The sequence below is a fragment of the Anser cygnoides genome, chromosome Z, assembly GCF_040182565.1.
Source record: "Anser cygnoides isolate HZ-2024a breed goose chromosome Z, Taihu_goose_T2T_genome, whole genome shotgun sequence".
Lineage (NCBI taxonomy): Eukaryota > Metazoa > Chordata > Aves > Anseriformes > Anatidae > Anser > Anser cygnoides.
Genome location: NC_089912.1, coordinates 41,036,294 through 41,052,962, shown reverse-complemented (window position 1 = coordinate 41,052,962; position 16,669 = coordinate 41,036,294). Strand labels below are relative to the sequence as shown.

The 16,669-nt window shown below is 35.2% G+C and overlaps 1 protein-coding gene across 7 annotated transcripts in view; it reads left to right on the top strand.

Moving 5' to 3' along the window:
- ERCC6L2 (ERCC excision repair 6 like 2) overlaps positions 1-16,669 on the top strand; it is a 59,191-nt gene that overhangs the window by 35,534 nt on the left and 6,988 nt on the right. For 6 of the 7 annotated variants that reach the window (XR_007169602.2, XM_048080506.2, XM_048080505.2 and 3 more), the window contains 2 exons: positions 1,326-2,520; positions 3,213-3,367. Coding sequence is in view for 5 of the 7 variants with exons in the window: in XM_048080506.2 (XP_047936463.2) it covers positions 1,326-2,520; positions 3,213-3,367 (1,350 nt within the window). In the remaining 2 variants the exon portion in view is untranslated. Of the gene's footprint in view, positions 1-1,325; positions 2,521-3,212; positions 3,368-15,864; positions 16,035-16,669 lie in introns of all 7 variants that reach the window. The other variant, XR_007169603.2, reaches the window with a different exon arrangement.

Here is a 16,669-nt window from a genome sequence, read left to right as displayed (position 1 = left end):
ATATTTTGAACATCTGGTGTTAGAGTATTCTATGACCTTTACAATACTTCGGTGTTGTCAGGCGCAATGAAGGTTTTACTAACATGTTGTTACTATACAGCAACATTCTTTACTGATGGATTGCTCTGTACTGTCTTAAGAGTGATAGCCTTATGCTATGATATGACCTGATATAACAACCAGTCATTTAGCAGTCTGGCACCTACTGCTGTTTGGAAGATTATGGTTAGGTAATTGTGGAAAGGAATAGAGTTGTTTTAGAGGATTGAAAACTTGTTTCAGGCTTTTTTGGCCCTCTGTGGAAGACATGGGCTATTTAGTTGATGGAGTAAAACAGTGATTACCACTGCATCAGTGATTTGTTCAGTCATGGCTTTTTAATTTAAACAATGAATCTAAAGGTTTGCTTCTGGAACAAGAAAAGATTTTCTGTAAAGGCTAGGCTTAAATGGAAACATTTTAATTTTTAATTTTTTTTTCGACTGAACACTGTATTGAGTTGATTTGGGAAATAAGCAATGGAGTCTAGAATATGGCCTCTAAGGGTGAAAATATTCACAGTGAATTATACTGAAAATTAGCCACTATCTATTATGCTTTGGAAGGGAGGTTCTGCAGGTAATTATCAATATTAATTTAAATCAGTGTGACCTCACAGTGGTCATGACCTCAAATTGGACCTGGTGACAAACAGTAACTTTTTGGTGTTATGTTAAATACTTTTATAGGCAGGATTGTATCAAGATTAGTATATTAAACTGAACTTGTAAAACTTCTCTGCATGGAAAAAAGTTGAGTATTTACCCTCTGATTTGCCATTTACATATTGTCATAGTTCTTGTCTCAGTAATATACAATTTTGGAGCTGTATTCTGGACTCCTATAGGTTTTAAGTGTTTTAGGGTTGCCTGGAGGTAATTTTTGTTGGATTGCAGTAGGCTTCAACTAATTTTAGAGCAGAATCTTAAATACTTACAGCTCCTTTAAACTTTTAGCTGCCTTATACAAGGAGGTTGACCATAGTGCAATGAGATTTTTTATGAATACCATTCATAAAAAGGCTTTTTTATGGCTTGAACCATGAAGTCACTTTTCAAACTATACCTTTGAAAGATGGAAAGTTGCAACAAGATTAGTATAAACTGAAAAAATATGGGTGTGAATTAGGAAAATGAATGTTGATTTAGACAACATACGCTGCCCACTGCTGAGATGCATAATGATTTTTTAGTGTTATCTTTATTATTGTTCTGCTAAAGATTTTGTTCTGCCACATTTTGTTTGCAATATCTAACTGCTGTAATTTATTTTTCTTTTTTTTTTAGTATGGACAACCAGACTTTGAAGGAGATGGAGATCCCCCAAGCTCTAAGGCACAGTTAGAGAGAGAAGAAATAGATTTTCATGATGATTTTAGTGATGATGAAATGCTGGAAATTTCCATGAAAAGAAGTGACAGAAAGAAGCCTTGCAGTGTAAATAATTCAACGGTAACAAAAGGACAGCTTTCCTTAATGCAGTGTGGTTTTTCTAAATTGTTGCAGAGAGAAATTGAAACTACCAAAAAAAATGATGGTAATGACAATTCTTATCATTCAAGTTCTGATGGTCAGACTACAAGAACAAACGTAAATAGCAAAGGCACTGGGGTTCAGAAACGTCAAAGCCATGCGCATGTTTTAGAGCACAACAAAGCTGCTCAGTCACCAAATGGAACTGACAAACAAGAAATGTGTAGTGCAGATTGGCTTGTTTTATCAAACTCTGAGGAGGAAGAGGACAGAGAAGATGAGGATCAGTGCATTTCAAAGCAAAATGATGTAGTCATGGAAACTGAAAGCAGTTCTGAAGAGAATGATAATATCATCTTTCCAACCCAAGTTCCAGCATGCCACCAAGCAGTGCTTACTAAAAGAGCTGAAATACGTAGCTCAACAACTGAACATTCTGTAGAGTCAGCAAAAGATAGGTTTGTATTTAAGAGAGATGGTAAGCAACTTGGATTCTGTAGTACTGAGTCGAATTTCAGCAAAATCAGGTCTTCTGAAGATGTTAAGAACAGTGCAAGAGATTTGAAAGGTGCAAGTGACGTGAGTGATGAGTCTGATGATATTGAAATTCCCTGTAATTCTGAATCGGGAAAGTTGAGAACTTTCAGCTTTCCAAGACGGAAACAAAGGCATGCCCATAGCAATGAACTAGGTAACTTCTCCAAATCACGGCTGCAATCAAAGCCCAGTAGAAAAGAAAAGGAAAGTGAATCTCAGAATATAGATGAATTTTCATCCTCTGAAGATAACTTACCGGTTCAGAAGATTCATGCCAGAAAGCAAAGCTATAAGTGTAAAAGCCAGAGACGGACAGTTCGGTTTGGGTCCAAAATCCTCCATCCTATTCAAGATACAATGTGTTCTGTTGCAGAAAAGAAGTCCAGCAATTATGCTGGGCATAAAACCTATGCACACAAAGCAGAATTTGACCATCAGGATCACAAAGTGGAATCAATGGACAAATATTTAGGTGACTAGTCATTTAATTACCTTGCTTTTCTTTAATCTAGAGTAGTAACATGTTTAATATATCACTGTTGGCAGGTTTTAAGTTCTTTTATTCATTATATTGTTACAATGTACTAAGTTATCTAGTAATGTCTTTCTGTTACTCTTTCTACCTGCTAGACTTACTTTCCTGTCTTCTGGGGAAATGGGCTGCTCTGCAGTATTTTCTTGAACATTTACTGTCCATTGAAAAATGCTAGGATTAAAGATTTACTAAGAATTCACAAATTGAACTGTTTAAACAGTAAAACCTTGAAAGTCTTGACAGGGGTGGTAGTTTTTCCTCATGTGCCTTAGTTTTTATTTATGTGACTTAAGAGTTTGAAACACCATGTAGAAGATTTGATTCTGTTAGTGACTGAACTTTAAAAATTAGTATTGCAGCCATTAAATCATAGACACTTTGAAACTTCTCCTTTTTCAATCTGAAAAAGTCCCACACTGAAATGGCAGCAGCATTAAACTGGATAAATCTAATGATTGTTGTTAATTTCATAGAGCTGGGAAACCTAGGGCTGAGTGAAATTATAACAAAAGTTACAACTTTCAAGTAAAACTTTTTTTTAAGATACCATATCCTTCTTGAGGGTAACTGTGTACCTTGAGAGTTTTGGAATAACCAAGATCTTTGATATCTTTCTCCTAATATTTCAGATGGTGTTCAGGAAGTGGCTTATATACATTCGAATCAGAATGTGGTTGGATCCAGCAAGGCTGAGAATCACTTGAGCCGGTGGGCAGTGCGAGATGTATTTGAGTTGAAGCAATTTTCCCAGCTCCCTGCTAATGTAGCAGTCTGTAGTGCCAAGGTAAAGAGAAGTGTTTGGGAAATGCTGGTTTTAGTCTATTTTTATCCTCATTTTTCATCTTCAAAAGCTCTAACAAACTTGGTGTTTTTTTTTGTTAATGGCCACCATGAATGATCAAAGTCACCGAGGATGGGAGGAGGAGGAGGAGGTTCAAATGGTGGTCTAATAAATTACCTCAGTTTTTTTTTTCATGTTGGTCAGCTCTGAAAGAGTTGGGAATTGAGCAACAGAGCACCCCTCTGCGTGATCTTTCTCTGAGAGAAACAGTTGGAGTAAAGATTAGGTGTTTGAAATCAAATTCTGTGCCATGTTGTTCTGATTTGAGGCTTGAAAAATCTTCAGTTTGACCTGGATTCAGTTAACAAAAATCCAGTTTCCACAGCACATGCTAGAATCTCTGTGGCATGGAAAGTCAAACATTAATCAGTTTGAAGATTTTTTTTTTTGAGGGTGGAAACATGCAGTTGCTATAATGGGTTAAATTAATGGTCATTAGAGTCTGCGCTTAATGTCTGAAACATAAAACTAGAGTTTACTGGGAGAGCTCCTTTGCAGCAACAGATACGTTCTATGCTTTTTGTTGGTCATGCGTCTTTTTTAATTACATTTGGAATACATACAATCTGGAATAAATTCAGGTACAGTTTGTGTATTTTTATTCTTATTACGTAGTGGTTTTAATCTACTCTGATTATCTCGACGCTTTGATGTTGTTTGCATTGTTATAAACATTTGCATTTTCCTAGACTGATTCTTAAGATGAACGACAAGCATATAATAAGTAATTGGTGAATAAGCAGTTTAGTCTTTACAAACATATTAGCAATCATTGTAGGAATTGTAGATATAAGATTTTGTCGTTCTAGGATGTTGAACATCCACAGTGGCTAAAAGAGTTTCTTCCAGTGTTGTTGATGTACTGTAACTAATAGAGCCATTAGCAGGGACGCCAAAGAATTTTTACACTGGGAAGATCAAACCAGGCCAACTGTTGTAAAGTGAGGCCTTTCAATTCCAACACATTTGCATTAGAATGTCCCTTCTTAACAGAAAAGTAGGTCAAAAATACTCAGGAATACTGTAGAAAGATGCTTTCTTAATGGCAGTTGCTTGTAACATTAATAAAATAAAATATAAGAGAAAGAAGATGTTGAAGAGACAACTTTGAGCAAATGGGTGTTAATCCACCTCTCTCAACATTTATTTTGTGAGAGTTCAATTGTATTGTTAGTGTAATTTACCTTTTATTACCTAGAGTTTGTGTGACTACAAATATTGTAAATTAATTTCTCTTGTTTAACTTGTCAGTCAGTTTAAGCTGTCTATTTTTTGACTCAGAAGCAATGGTAGCATCAATTCCTTTGGAGATTGAATGAGGCAGGAAGGTATCAGTAATTATGGAGAAGGCTGCCTCTTGATTTCAGTTCCCGTTCTTGCTTTGACATAGGAACATTAATCTAGAAATAATCCCCCTATGGCTGCCTATTCTTAAACGCAGAGCTTGGAATTTTTTCTTCTATCCTTAAAAAAAAAAAAAAGCTTCCAAAGCCTCATAAAACCATCTGAAAAGAGTATCTACTTAGAATGCAACTGTTATTGTGTTCATTTATTCATTATTTTAGTTTCAAAACGTTTCTGTGAAAAACGTGATCATTTTTGCTCTTCTGACCATCAGACCATTTTTCATTTAATTTGCATTAGCTGAAGTTTGGTTTCATTGTCAGAGCAACTAATTTATCATAATTAAAGGGCTGATTTCAAGTGAAGCTTACACAAAAAGATTTCAAAAGATTAAAATAGCATTACATCTAATATTAAAAATACAACTAACAGTTTAAGTTTCCATCACAATTTTAAGGAAATAGTGATAGTCTTAAATCCTGGGATTTTAACTGTAAGCTGATAGTTCTTGAAAGAAAAACAAAATTTTTGACAACTGAAATTTCTCATTGATTTTGCTTTCTAGCATCTTTATTCTAACAGGGGGGTCTAAAATTATTGTGTAGCTGTTTCTGTTCACTTTGAATGATCAGTTTTTTAAATAGTTTTTTTATAGTTATTTTATATTGAAGCTTTATTTGATAGCATCATGAAGCCCTATGAATATGTCCTTTTTTTAAACACATTTAATCAAATTTTCTGATTTTCTATGTAAGACCGAACAAAAATTGATATTTTCAATTCATAAGTCTCTTTTGGACAATCGTAAAATACTTTTTGTGCTGTTCAGTTTATCTATGCCAACTCTGTCTTTCTGCTTTGATCTGCAATCTGTCTATAATAAGGTGTATCTGTCTTTTAATTTTTTTAATTTTTTTTAAGAAATGACTCTTTGGGAAAGGAATGCTAGAACACTGAAAACTAACAGAGCATTCCATTGAAGTGGATGTGTTTTCTGTTTGGAAATACTGTTTTTTCTGCAGATCTCAGACTGACTGAAGCATTTTTCTTTCTACTTATGTACGAATCTAGAACAACAGGAGTAGAAAGCAACAACATAATAAACATTAAGTAATAAGCAAAAATAATAAGTAATAAGCAACTAAGACAGCCTCATGAGAATATTGATATTTTGTTGAATTCATCTTGTTTCCTATCCACAGTGGATAAACTAGGTTTATTAGTCCTTTATTGCTGAAGCATGAAGACTAATGTAGGCACTGAAGTTGCCTACAAGCATCCATGCGGATGCTTTCTTCAAAGTGGGAAAAGTTCCATGGGAAGAAGGTCCTTGGGAGTCAAGGTAGAAGGGTTGGGGGACACGAAGTTTTTGTTTGTCAAAGAAAGCTTTGCAGGAATTTAGAAAATCTTACTTAAGAACATGAGTAACTAATGAATAAATAAGCTTGGATTTGAATTGATTATAAGAAGTGTAAGATTTGAACTTAAAGATAGGAAAAGGTGTCTTGATGATAGTTTCTTAATTTGACTTCAGAAAGTCTGTGAGATCTGGGCAGTGGGTATTAATGTATGTTTTTTGAAGTGTAGGTTTCAATTGAGCGTGTTTTCTATCCAGTAATGAATAGTCAGTCTGTCCTTAATGTTACTTGTGCTATGATTCATGTATCATCTGCCTTTTGTCTGATTAATGAAACATAGTCTGTTAACCTGCTATTATTCTGTACCTCTAAAGGCATAGGGTAACAAAATCTTGGTTCTTTTTCACAAGAAACAGCTCTTGCTACTATTTATCTTCTTGTTTGCTTTGTGCTCCAGGTTCCGGAACTGTGCTGATATACACCTTTAAGTCTGTTGCAGAGCTTTTGACTCTTCTTTCTGCAGAGGTATTAGGGAGCACAGTCATACTCTCAATTCTTGTTTGTTTTTAAATAAATTGTACAAACTGACTAGTTTAGCTAGAATGTCCACTCGTACAATACAGTATTCTTGTTTAGTGTGGATGTCCACAGATCCTATGTGATGGCTGAAAATTCAGTTGGGTTGGGTAACACAAATCAGAATATGAAGTGTGCCATCATGAAATAAGAGTAAAACATGTGAGAGCTGTCTCAAATTCTCAGCTGTGAAAAATTAGATAAAATCTAAAACTAGTAAAAGTAACAAGATGAAATATGCATTAAGTAGACAAACGAGAGAGTAAACCACATCTTGGATGAATAGTACTAGCCAAACTGAGTCCTGTCCAGTATTTGAATTAAAGAAAGATAACTATTTGAAGATAGTTTGTAAATGACAACGGAAGAAGCAAGCAAATGTGGCAGTCTTTATCACATGCTCTTGAAGAAACTAAGAGATACTGTATTTGGGGAATATCTACCCTTTGTCTGATGAGGTCATCAGAATGCATAAAAATGGAAGAAGATTCTGTAGCTGTAGGTAAGATGAAGAAGTGGTTTTCAGTGAAGAGAGAAGCTGTTGTCATCTGATGGAAGGAGCTATCATAAATAGACATCTGTAGCAGTGTATATCTGCTTTAAATTTAGTTTTCAAATATAATAAGGTACTTAATAAATTAAAATTTGTAATCTTTTTACTTTAGATAGACATGGTATTTATACGCTTAGATATCCCTTAAAGGCAGAAATCTAGAATTATGGTAACAATATTTTAGCCTCCTAACAACAGTTTCTGAATCATACACATTACCTAGTGTCTGAAAATTGTCCAAATTCTGCCCATTGACCACAACTGGCAATGTCAGATCAATGTAGATTTAGAGAAGAAAGGACAGAAGAGTAGAACATACTGTTATATGATAATGTCTCCCAAAGAGCTGGTGATTCTGATAGTGCTCTTTATGTGAAAGGCACTGAAGTGTCAATAATAAGAGGTGTTTAAGTTTCTTGTTCCATGCTGAGACGTGGCAAACAGCTGTTCTGAACAAATTTTGGAGATACAGGTTATATCTCAATTTCCACTAAGTCCATCCTCTGCAAGTTCTGGGATATGCAATGTATTTTTAGAACTAAGTGTTTCAGAGACCAGTCAAGTGTGTCTCTCAGATTGCAGTTTGCAGTCTTTCATAGCAAGTCATAAATAGCAAGACATAAATTATGTCATAGCAAGACAGAAATTATGGTCAGCTGTCTGATACCATGATGCAGAGAGTATCACACCAGACTTCAGTGTTCTAAACTCCGGAGTGGAAAATGCATGTCATTTAGTGTGACATATCTACCACGGTAAAAATTACTGAGAACTGTTCTTTGCAGCCTCCTTACTCAAACAAACACAGAAGAGACTTCATCTGCTGTTTCACAGTAGATTATTTCTAAGAAGGGTTTTCTGGTCTTTCATATAGAAGTATGAAGGAAAAAGATTATGTTTTTAAAAAAAAAGATACTAGAGTGATCTTGTTTTGCCTGCATTTTCTTTGTTGTTTTTAGGCTGCTCTAATGCCTTTGAGTCATCTTTGTTCTGCATTTTATTTTCAATTCAAATCTTCTGTTTATGCATCTGTGGAAATAGACTTGGTTAGAAATTCTCTTTTCGTCAAATGAGTGAAAAATTGTCTCTTGCTTCATCACTATTAAAAAAATAGTTCTTTATTTGGTTTTTCAGCTATCTTGTGTAACTGCAGAAAAAAAGGATATTGAAAACAAAAACTTCTAAAATCAAAAACTGTGAAAGAAACCTGTAGACCAGACATGGTGGCCTTCTAAAGCCAGAGTGTAATTCTCAGACTAGATGTACAGTTATTTCAGCCTTTCAGGAAACAAACAGTCTTGAGATTCATTCATGTGATACTTTGTTCAAAATTCTTTTGGCATTGTGAATTTTAGGTAAAAATGGAAGTGTTAACATTTTCTCTAAAATCTTAATCATCTCCTAAGTGTTTTAGAGGTTTTTTTCCTGGTGGGTTCCAGGTTCCAAAGCAACCTGCAGTGTAGGAGCTTGTTACTTACTTTGGTTTTTTTTGGGTAACTTGCACTGTTTTTTTGTGAAGCTTTTTCTTAGGTACAATAAGGAATAGAAGCCTCCCAGAGTCAAGATTAAATATCTTCTAATGTTTCTAGTCTATTCTGAATTAAATGACTGCATTCCTTAATTAATTCCCTAATTAATTGGCAAAAACAACCCGTGTGAAATATTTTACGCAAGTACAGAAGTCTGAAGTAGGCTTTCTTTACTTCTTGTAAAGCTGAACTTGTGAAGTATTTCTTCAATAGGGATCCTGGGAAGGGAGGGTGAGGAGGGGGGGCTGAAGCATGGGGAAGACTTTACAGAAGGCATGGATGTGTCATAAGAAAGTCAAAAATAGGAACAGGCCATACTAAATAAATTGAAAAAATGATGTCCCACATTAGAGCTAACTTGCCCCTTTTAATATGTGGAAAAGAATTAGTCGCATAGAACTTCTACTGTACCTGTTGAATATGTGGAGTCTTTTTTTTTTTCATCCAACTGTATGTTTTCAACTTAAGTTTACTTAGTTTTACTGAAAAGAAATGTACAAAGACAGCCATTCAGTTGAGGATTAATCACTATGGCAACAGAAATGTGGTGCCTGGAAAGGGGGAGGATGTATTCTCCCCTATGCTTCCTGCCAGCTGTCATATTCAACCTCTGTGGCATGAATTCAGGCCAAAATATAGACTGTGACCAGCTCTAAGAAACTATATCTGTATTTTTATAAATTGGTACAAGAATCACACTATAAAAGAAGACTTAATCCTCTGAATTGGATGACAGACATTTGGCAGTCTTGCCAGTGTTGGACAGAGAAATAACGGGATGCTTTGTAGTAAAACCTGGATTAATGGTAAACCCCTCTTTATGTTATTGCAATGTGGTGTAAATGAGAGAACTAAGCATGCTGTCAGCCTGAGAAAAAACGTGCCCTTTGTATTTCCAGTGCAGATTTAAGTGCTGTTGAGAATACTGTAAATAAAAAAGTTGTGTTATTAAGAACTTCTCTTTATTGTATTTGTATTGCATTGACATTTTGTAGATTATTTAAACAAAGACTTTCTATCAGTTATAGTAACTCTGATTGCAGTGTGTTTGCACAGCTTTCAGGTCGAACAAGTTTAGATAGTTGTTTACAATGAGTAGGCTTTTGGGAGATAACATTCCATTATGCTTGCTCTTCTGGGATGGGGAATGCCATTCAGCTTTAAAGTAATTGTTCCCAAATGATTGGCCTGTAATGCTGCTTTATTGAGATTACTGTTTCAGTTTACAATGGAATTAACTATTTCAGTATGGTGTAGGTATTTTTAAATTTGGTGAGCAAGTAAGTGACATTCTGCGATGCAAGTAGTTGCATTTTCTTTATGGTGTACGTGCCTGGCTTTCTGTTTTGCTGCTGTTTAATGGAGGGGTGGGAGTGCAAAAGAAGGTAGATGAAAATCCACAGACTTCTGCTGGAATAAAGTTAACCTTAGCTTTGAATTTTGAGATAGGCTGATTATCTCCTCTCATCCAAACACTAACAATAAGTATGTTGATTTATGGCATTGTGTTCATTGCGAAAAGGTAATATGGTTTATAGGAATTTTTTATTTAAAAAAAAAAATCAACAAATTAAAAGAAACTGCTCCTAATGAGAAAATTTGCTGGTACTGTATTGGAGAAGAAACAGTGGAACTGGGAAGTAAATGCAAAACAGAAAGAAAGCAATCTGTCCTCATTTGACTTAGTAGGCTATTTTCCACTGCCAAGCAAAATACTAGAGTCTGTGTAGTCCCTAGTCTCTGTTTGTGTGAGGAAAAAAAAAGTGGAGATGACAAATGGGAAAATAACTGTATAGTGCTCTGATAAATTTTCTTTTATCAGCAGGTGTAGCTCCATTCTCTGGTAAATATAAAAGTGCAAGTCCTGCTCTGTGTGTTGGCTGAATATTTTGGAGGAGTAATTGGAACACTGGATAAGTCTAAGTCTAACTTCTTTCTTGTAGCTTGGATGGTATTTCAGCTATTGGTCTGCTAGGATATTATCAAATATTAGGTGTCATAGAATTCATTTTAATTCAGAAATAATATAAATGCAATTGTTCAAGAGTATTTTAAAATTCCAAAGTAGGTTAGCTTTATTTTCTAGACAGTTGAGCTACTCAACATTAGCAATACAATTACTTCTAATTCTCATTCTATAATCCTATTCTGCTAGAACAATAGACCAGTTCAATCTGTGTAAGACTGCCTTTCAGTTAGGAAAGTTAAATTTAGAAGGAAAATTAACGTACATGTTAGAAATTGATTTAATATACGATAAGATTCAGGCATATTTCAAACTAGGATGTGTAAGTCACTGTAACGCTTTGAAGTACGTAATTTGTTCAGTATTACATCATCTGTAAGTAGAAAAGCAATTCTGCTTTCTTTTAAAAATTAGGTGGAAGCATTCGGATTATTCAAAGAAAGTAGCTTTTCTGTGATCTTGAGTGGAGGGACCTTAATTTTAGATAAACTACGTGAAATTTTCAAAGGACACTATTATACTCAGTTTTCCTTGGCATGCAAAATGATTTAGGAAGAAATTCTTGTTGGACATGAGTATGTGTAGAAGAGAGAAAATGAGACCAAGGACAAACAGGTAACAAATATTTTAGTCTGTTTATTTCTGAAATGTCCTGACAAGTATGTAAAATGTAGACAAAGTAAAAAACTATCTAAGAATAGCATATATTCAAGAACAGAATATAGGAAAGTCCTACTTTTGGATATATATTATCCAAAAGGCTACTGGGGAGTGGGTGTGGGGGGAACCAAAAAAAGGGAAAACTAATGGGGAAAAAAAGATTAACTGAAATAATATAGAATTGTAATTTGGGTAGATAAAGTCAGTGAAATACAATGAGTATCACTTGGTCAGAATAATAACAATTGCCCAATATCTGCTGCAACTTGTAATATACCTGAGAAATCATCTGTTTTGTCAGGTTTCGAGGATAGTGGGAAAATGCAAGGTAAAATATGGCATACAGTTCTGTTATTTGCTTGCATGCCAAGTTTTAAGGGGATGGTCATACTGAACTCAGTTTTCATGCTTTTTTCTGGTTGAGGTAACAAGATATTTGAGAAGGCCATTCTTGTTCACTTCAGAAACAAAAACAGACAACAAAACTCTTCAAGGGATGGTATCCTGGATATCAGGCAGCAGTGGTTTCATGTGTAGAGAAAAGCTAGTAACACTGCTCCAGATGTGAGTGGGGAAGTCAGAGATGGGAATTGCTGCTGGAAAGCAGTATCTGGCAAGGTACCTACCATAATGATTCTTCAGTTAAGCAATAGCAGAGCGGAGGATACTCAGATGTCGTACAGCTATGGCTGAGGAGTAATTGTGCAAACGTGTTTTCATCTTCAGGCCTCTGTAGGAACTTCATTATCCTCAAAGTCCGGTTACTCAAGAAAATGCCATAGGCAAGAAGAGACAGCCTAAAAAAAATAAGTATCATCCCTGCACCTGTGTCTTTTTCTCTACTCATCTCACTCCTAGACTCTGCTCATCTGCTCTATCACACGTTTTCATCTTGCTGTACTTAAAAAGATGAACATTGTTCTCTATTGCTTTGCTTGAAGGGGCTACAGAGAAAAAGGGGGAGGTCACAGGCCTAAGATGATCGGTCACATGTGAGGATGCTCATGCATTTGCAGTCACTGCCACAGAGCACAGCCTGTAGCAGGAAGGACATAGGCAGAAGTTTTATACCATCAAAAATAGGCATGAATTGGCTTGGGTATGTGTATGCTGTTTTAAAAACTCATGTAACTGTGTGGTGGGAGGCGCACGGAGCAATCAGATCCAAGAGCTGTTGGAATCTCTAAGCAGAAGTGACTGCTGTACTGTAGCACTTACATTTTTTGCTTGATTCTCAGCTGCATGTCCTTGAAGAGCATGAGTCTTTAAGTGTGTACTGATGTGGGACTCAAAGGTGCAGGTGCTGGACTCATGGTTACAGCCTGTATGTAATATGTAACTCAAAGAAATTGAAACTCATTATTAGTATCCAGAACCTTAGGTATAGTTTTATGAGTAAGAAGCATACCTAACAAACGAAGAAGGAATAGAGGAAAATACCTTCTGTGGCAGAAAGATAGGAAGGGTGTACATACCGTGTTTAAGTTGAAAATCCCAGAGTTTAAACGGAACGTGAAAGGTGAAAATGAATGGTTTCTCTGACATTTTTTCGTGAGTGGTAAGAGTCCCAAGGTTTTCTGAATACTTCTAAAACTGTTTTCTGCAAAGTTATGTAATGACCACTCTTCTTTCCTAGGCTCTTTAGAGCCAATGCAATAAATGAAGATGGGGCAGAATAAGAAAATAAGTGTAAAACGGGAAGAAATGACTGCTCATTTACATGTTACTTTCCATCATTGACAGTGACACTTCCGAATTTCATTTTACTGTTCTTCTTTTACATTCCACACACACCCCCACCCCCCCATTTCCTGGGATGTTTTCTGCAGTGTAACCTTTTCTCGTGTAACTTTTTTGAATCCAAAAAATGTTGCTTCTACTGATCAACTTGTATCTATAGCTCTTTGGGTGTGTTATATACATGCCTGTGTTTGAAGATAAATTTTCTATTTATCCTAAACTTTGTGCTGAGATTTTCTTGGCAAAGAGGAATGGCATAAGTTTGAAGACACTGGTAAAAATATCACATTCAGTAATTCAATAATACATTAGTACTTTTTGTCTTTGATAAAAGGAATTTAGGTGTTACTTGTTTCCCATGCCAATGTACAATGGTTTGAGAAAGGAGAAAATGTGAAGAATGCAGTAACATATAAAGGTGTGTTACAGGTAATTCAGTATATGTGCACTTAATTTATCAGATGACCAGTGAGTATGTGGTGAAGTTTAAAGGGAAACTTCCACTTCGAGCAGTGGAAATTTCTGTGTGTACTTTAACATAGTTAAGTATTTAATAAAGATTCCTTTTGTAATTGCTTTCAATCCTTTTTAAAAAAAATCTTCTAAAATACATTTGGGATACACTAATTATTGCTTTAGCTTTACATCATATATTTCAGAAGGCTAATTAGAAGATGTGCACTGCAGTGCACAAAAAAATTAACACAGTAATGTGTGTGATGGCATAATGTTTGGCAAGAATTCTTTTTCATCAGCATGTTCTTTTGAGAAGTTCAACAACGCTTGTGGTTATCTAAGTAAATTAATTAATATACAATACTATAAGTTAAGCAAAGGTAAAGTGCACTTCCAATGCACAGAGTCCTTGGGGTGAAGGATTTTTTTTCCTGTATTATTCCCTTCTTCAGATCATAAATTTTTGGATGGGAGACCCTTTGTATGAATACGTTGTTGAATGTGCTAGTGTCAGTAATGTAAGAACAACAGTCAGAGGTTCCTAGCTGAATGAGATTCAATCGATTTGTCTTACTCTGCGGGATTGCCTGAGGCATATGACATGTGCTAATTCAGATTCACGAGACCAGGTTTCTAAAGTCAAAGTGGAATTGGATGTAGGAACAGATAACGGGAGGGACACATGACGGTGTGATGGTAGAGAAAGCACTTGAGGAAAAGAAAATAGCTGTCAAAACGAATTTTGCATCATAAAATAGATTTGAATAGTTAAGTTAGAAGGCAAGCATTTAAAGGGAATCAAAAAAAAACATTTTTGAGAGGGAGGAAACAGTAGAATTAATGATTAACAGATGACATCAGATTCAAAAGAAAGCTAAGAAATACAGTGCTGGAGTGTTGGTTGAAGTTTTCGCTTTTTTAATGGTAATGCAAGTAGAAAAATACAGGGAATATTTTCATCTATACATGTGGAAATGTTATCAGTAGCTTGAACATCAGCAGCCATGTGTCATTCAGAGTAACAAACTTCAGATTGGACCGTTAGACAGCCCTGACCCATCTTGAGAAAAACTACTGAAACAAGTGTTTTAGTTTTACTGATAAAACGCTTAGGCACAAAATGCTTAGGCTTATTATGCATATATATGTGTGTATATATGAATATGAATTTGGGGCTGGATTTAAGTTGGCAAACTCTCAGAAACATTCTGAAGTTCAAGAGAGCCAGTTTTATTTCAGCCTAACTGGGTGCCATGTAACTAACTGGCCTTGCTCCAGAGAGCTGTGATAAGATTTTCAAGAGTAACTCACAGTGGCCATTAGCTCTCACAACTTTTGGGGTAACTTGTTTCCACAAACTCTTTGTAGAGTCAGGAAAAATCTTTGAGCTGCTAATTTGGGTAGAAAAGGAGGAACCATCTGTGTGTATACAGTGATACCTTGCTGTTTCTTTCTGGTTGGCGCTGCTAGTCAGTGTAGTTAAGTTTTGTACTTCCAGAAGTAAATATGCCATCTCTGAAGTTATTTACAGTTAGCAGTTTTTCACAGAAATTGCCTGTCTTTGCAGAATTATACGACTTCCAGTATGTCTACAAAATTTGCCTTTTTGTCCTCCAAAGAGTTTTTAATCTGAGCGTGAACAGATATGTAAGCAAAGTGTTGCTGCCTTTTATACTTTGGTCTAGTTTATTAAGTGGTAGTTGAATGTACTTTTCTGGAGGCTTTAAATGCTTTTAAGACAGGCATTAACATGGTCGGGCTTGTATTCTACAATTATTATTAGATTACGCAATCCCAATTTCCTGACAGAGTGACAAATACTCTATGTATTGTCACAGTAAAGTCTGAATGCTATAACTATTTAGTCATGCCAAAATTACATCAAAACAGATATACTTTAAAACTGGCATTGGTTTATTTTTTTCCAATATGTTTTCCCAAGTAAGTTCTCTATCATCCGTGCAAATCTTTTTTTTAAAAAAAAAAGGAAATAAACCTGTAAATATTTTAAATATATACAGAATTAGCAAGATAACAATAGAATATTTATGCTGCAGATGACATCTGCTAATTCAATGTTAATTTTGTTGTTATCGTAATATTGAGATATAGACAGGTTTTTTAATCTTAATTTTAATTGGAGCCTTGGTTTCAGTTTTGTTTACTGTAATAATGTATTGAAATTCTGATGTTTGGAATTGTGCATGTAGCTTAAAGAGTGAAAATCTATACCTGTATAAACTCTCTTTGTATGCTAGTTTGAGGTTACTTGCCAAAGTAATGGATTGGGAACAGATGTGCAATCCTAAAGCTCAAGAACATTGTGAACAGCCCATGGAAATAAAGGAAGTGGACATGGATCAAATAGAAACACATTGGGAAGAAACACTGTAGATCCAAAACCAAATTTTGAACTGCAGATGACAAGGTGTGAACACAGTTTGTGCTTTCATCTTTCAGATAGTATCAGTAGGGGGACTGAGGACATCATTAAGCATTTTTTTTTTTCCCTGACCTCGTTTTGGGGAAAAGATGGTGTAGCTTTTCTGTTTTTGTTGTTCCCCCCCGCCCTGTTCAAATGCATTCTTTACTTTTCATATTCCTGTTGGCTTGCCTTTTGGGAGAGGAGAAAAGTGCACAAGAACTTAGGTGAATTTCTGGGAGGGGAAAAAAAAAAAAAGGTATAATATTTTTGTGCAAGAAGTTGACTGTCAATGCATGATGAGTTGACCTGTACCAGTCTTCTTGAATTCAATTGATGTCCATTAAAATTAAAATTCGCAATCTCCATGTAAGAGTCATCATGTCTACAGTGTGTTTTGCTCTTAAATGTATTATAATGTAAGTAGAATGTATAGTTGTTTTCTCCACATTTTCAGGCAAGCATAGTGATACTTTCAAAAGTAACCTTACATGTTTTATAAATTGTTTGTGTGTTAGATATTTTGATATTGACAAAAATGTTCTTACCTTAATTTTGGTATCTCTATTTGTATCACTATATATAATAATACATATTATCAGGAATTATTAGGAAGCAGAGAATCTAAATAATATTGTACT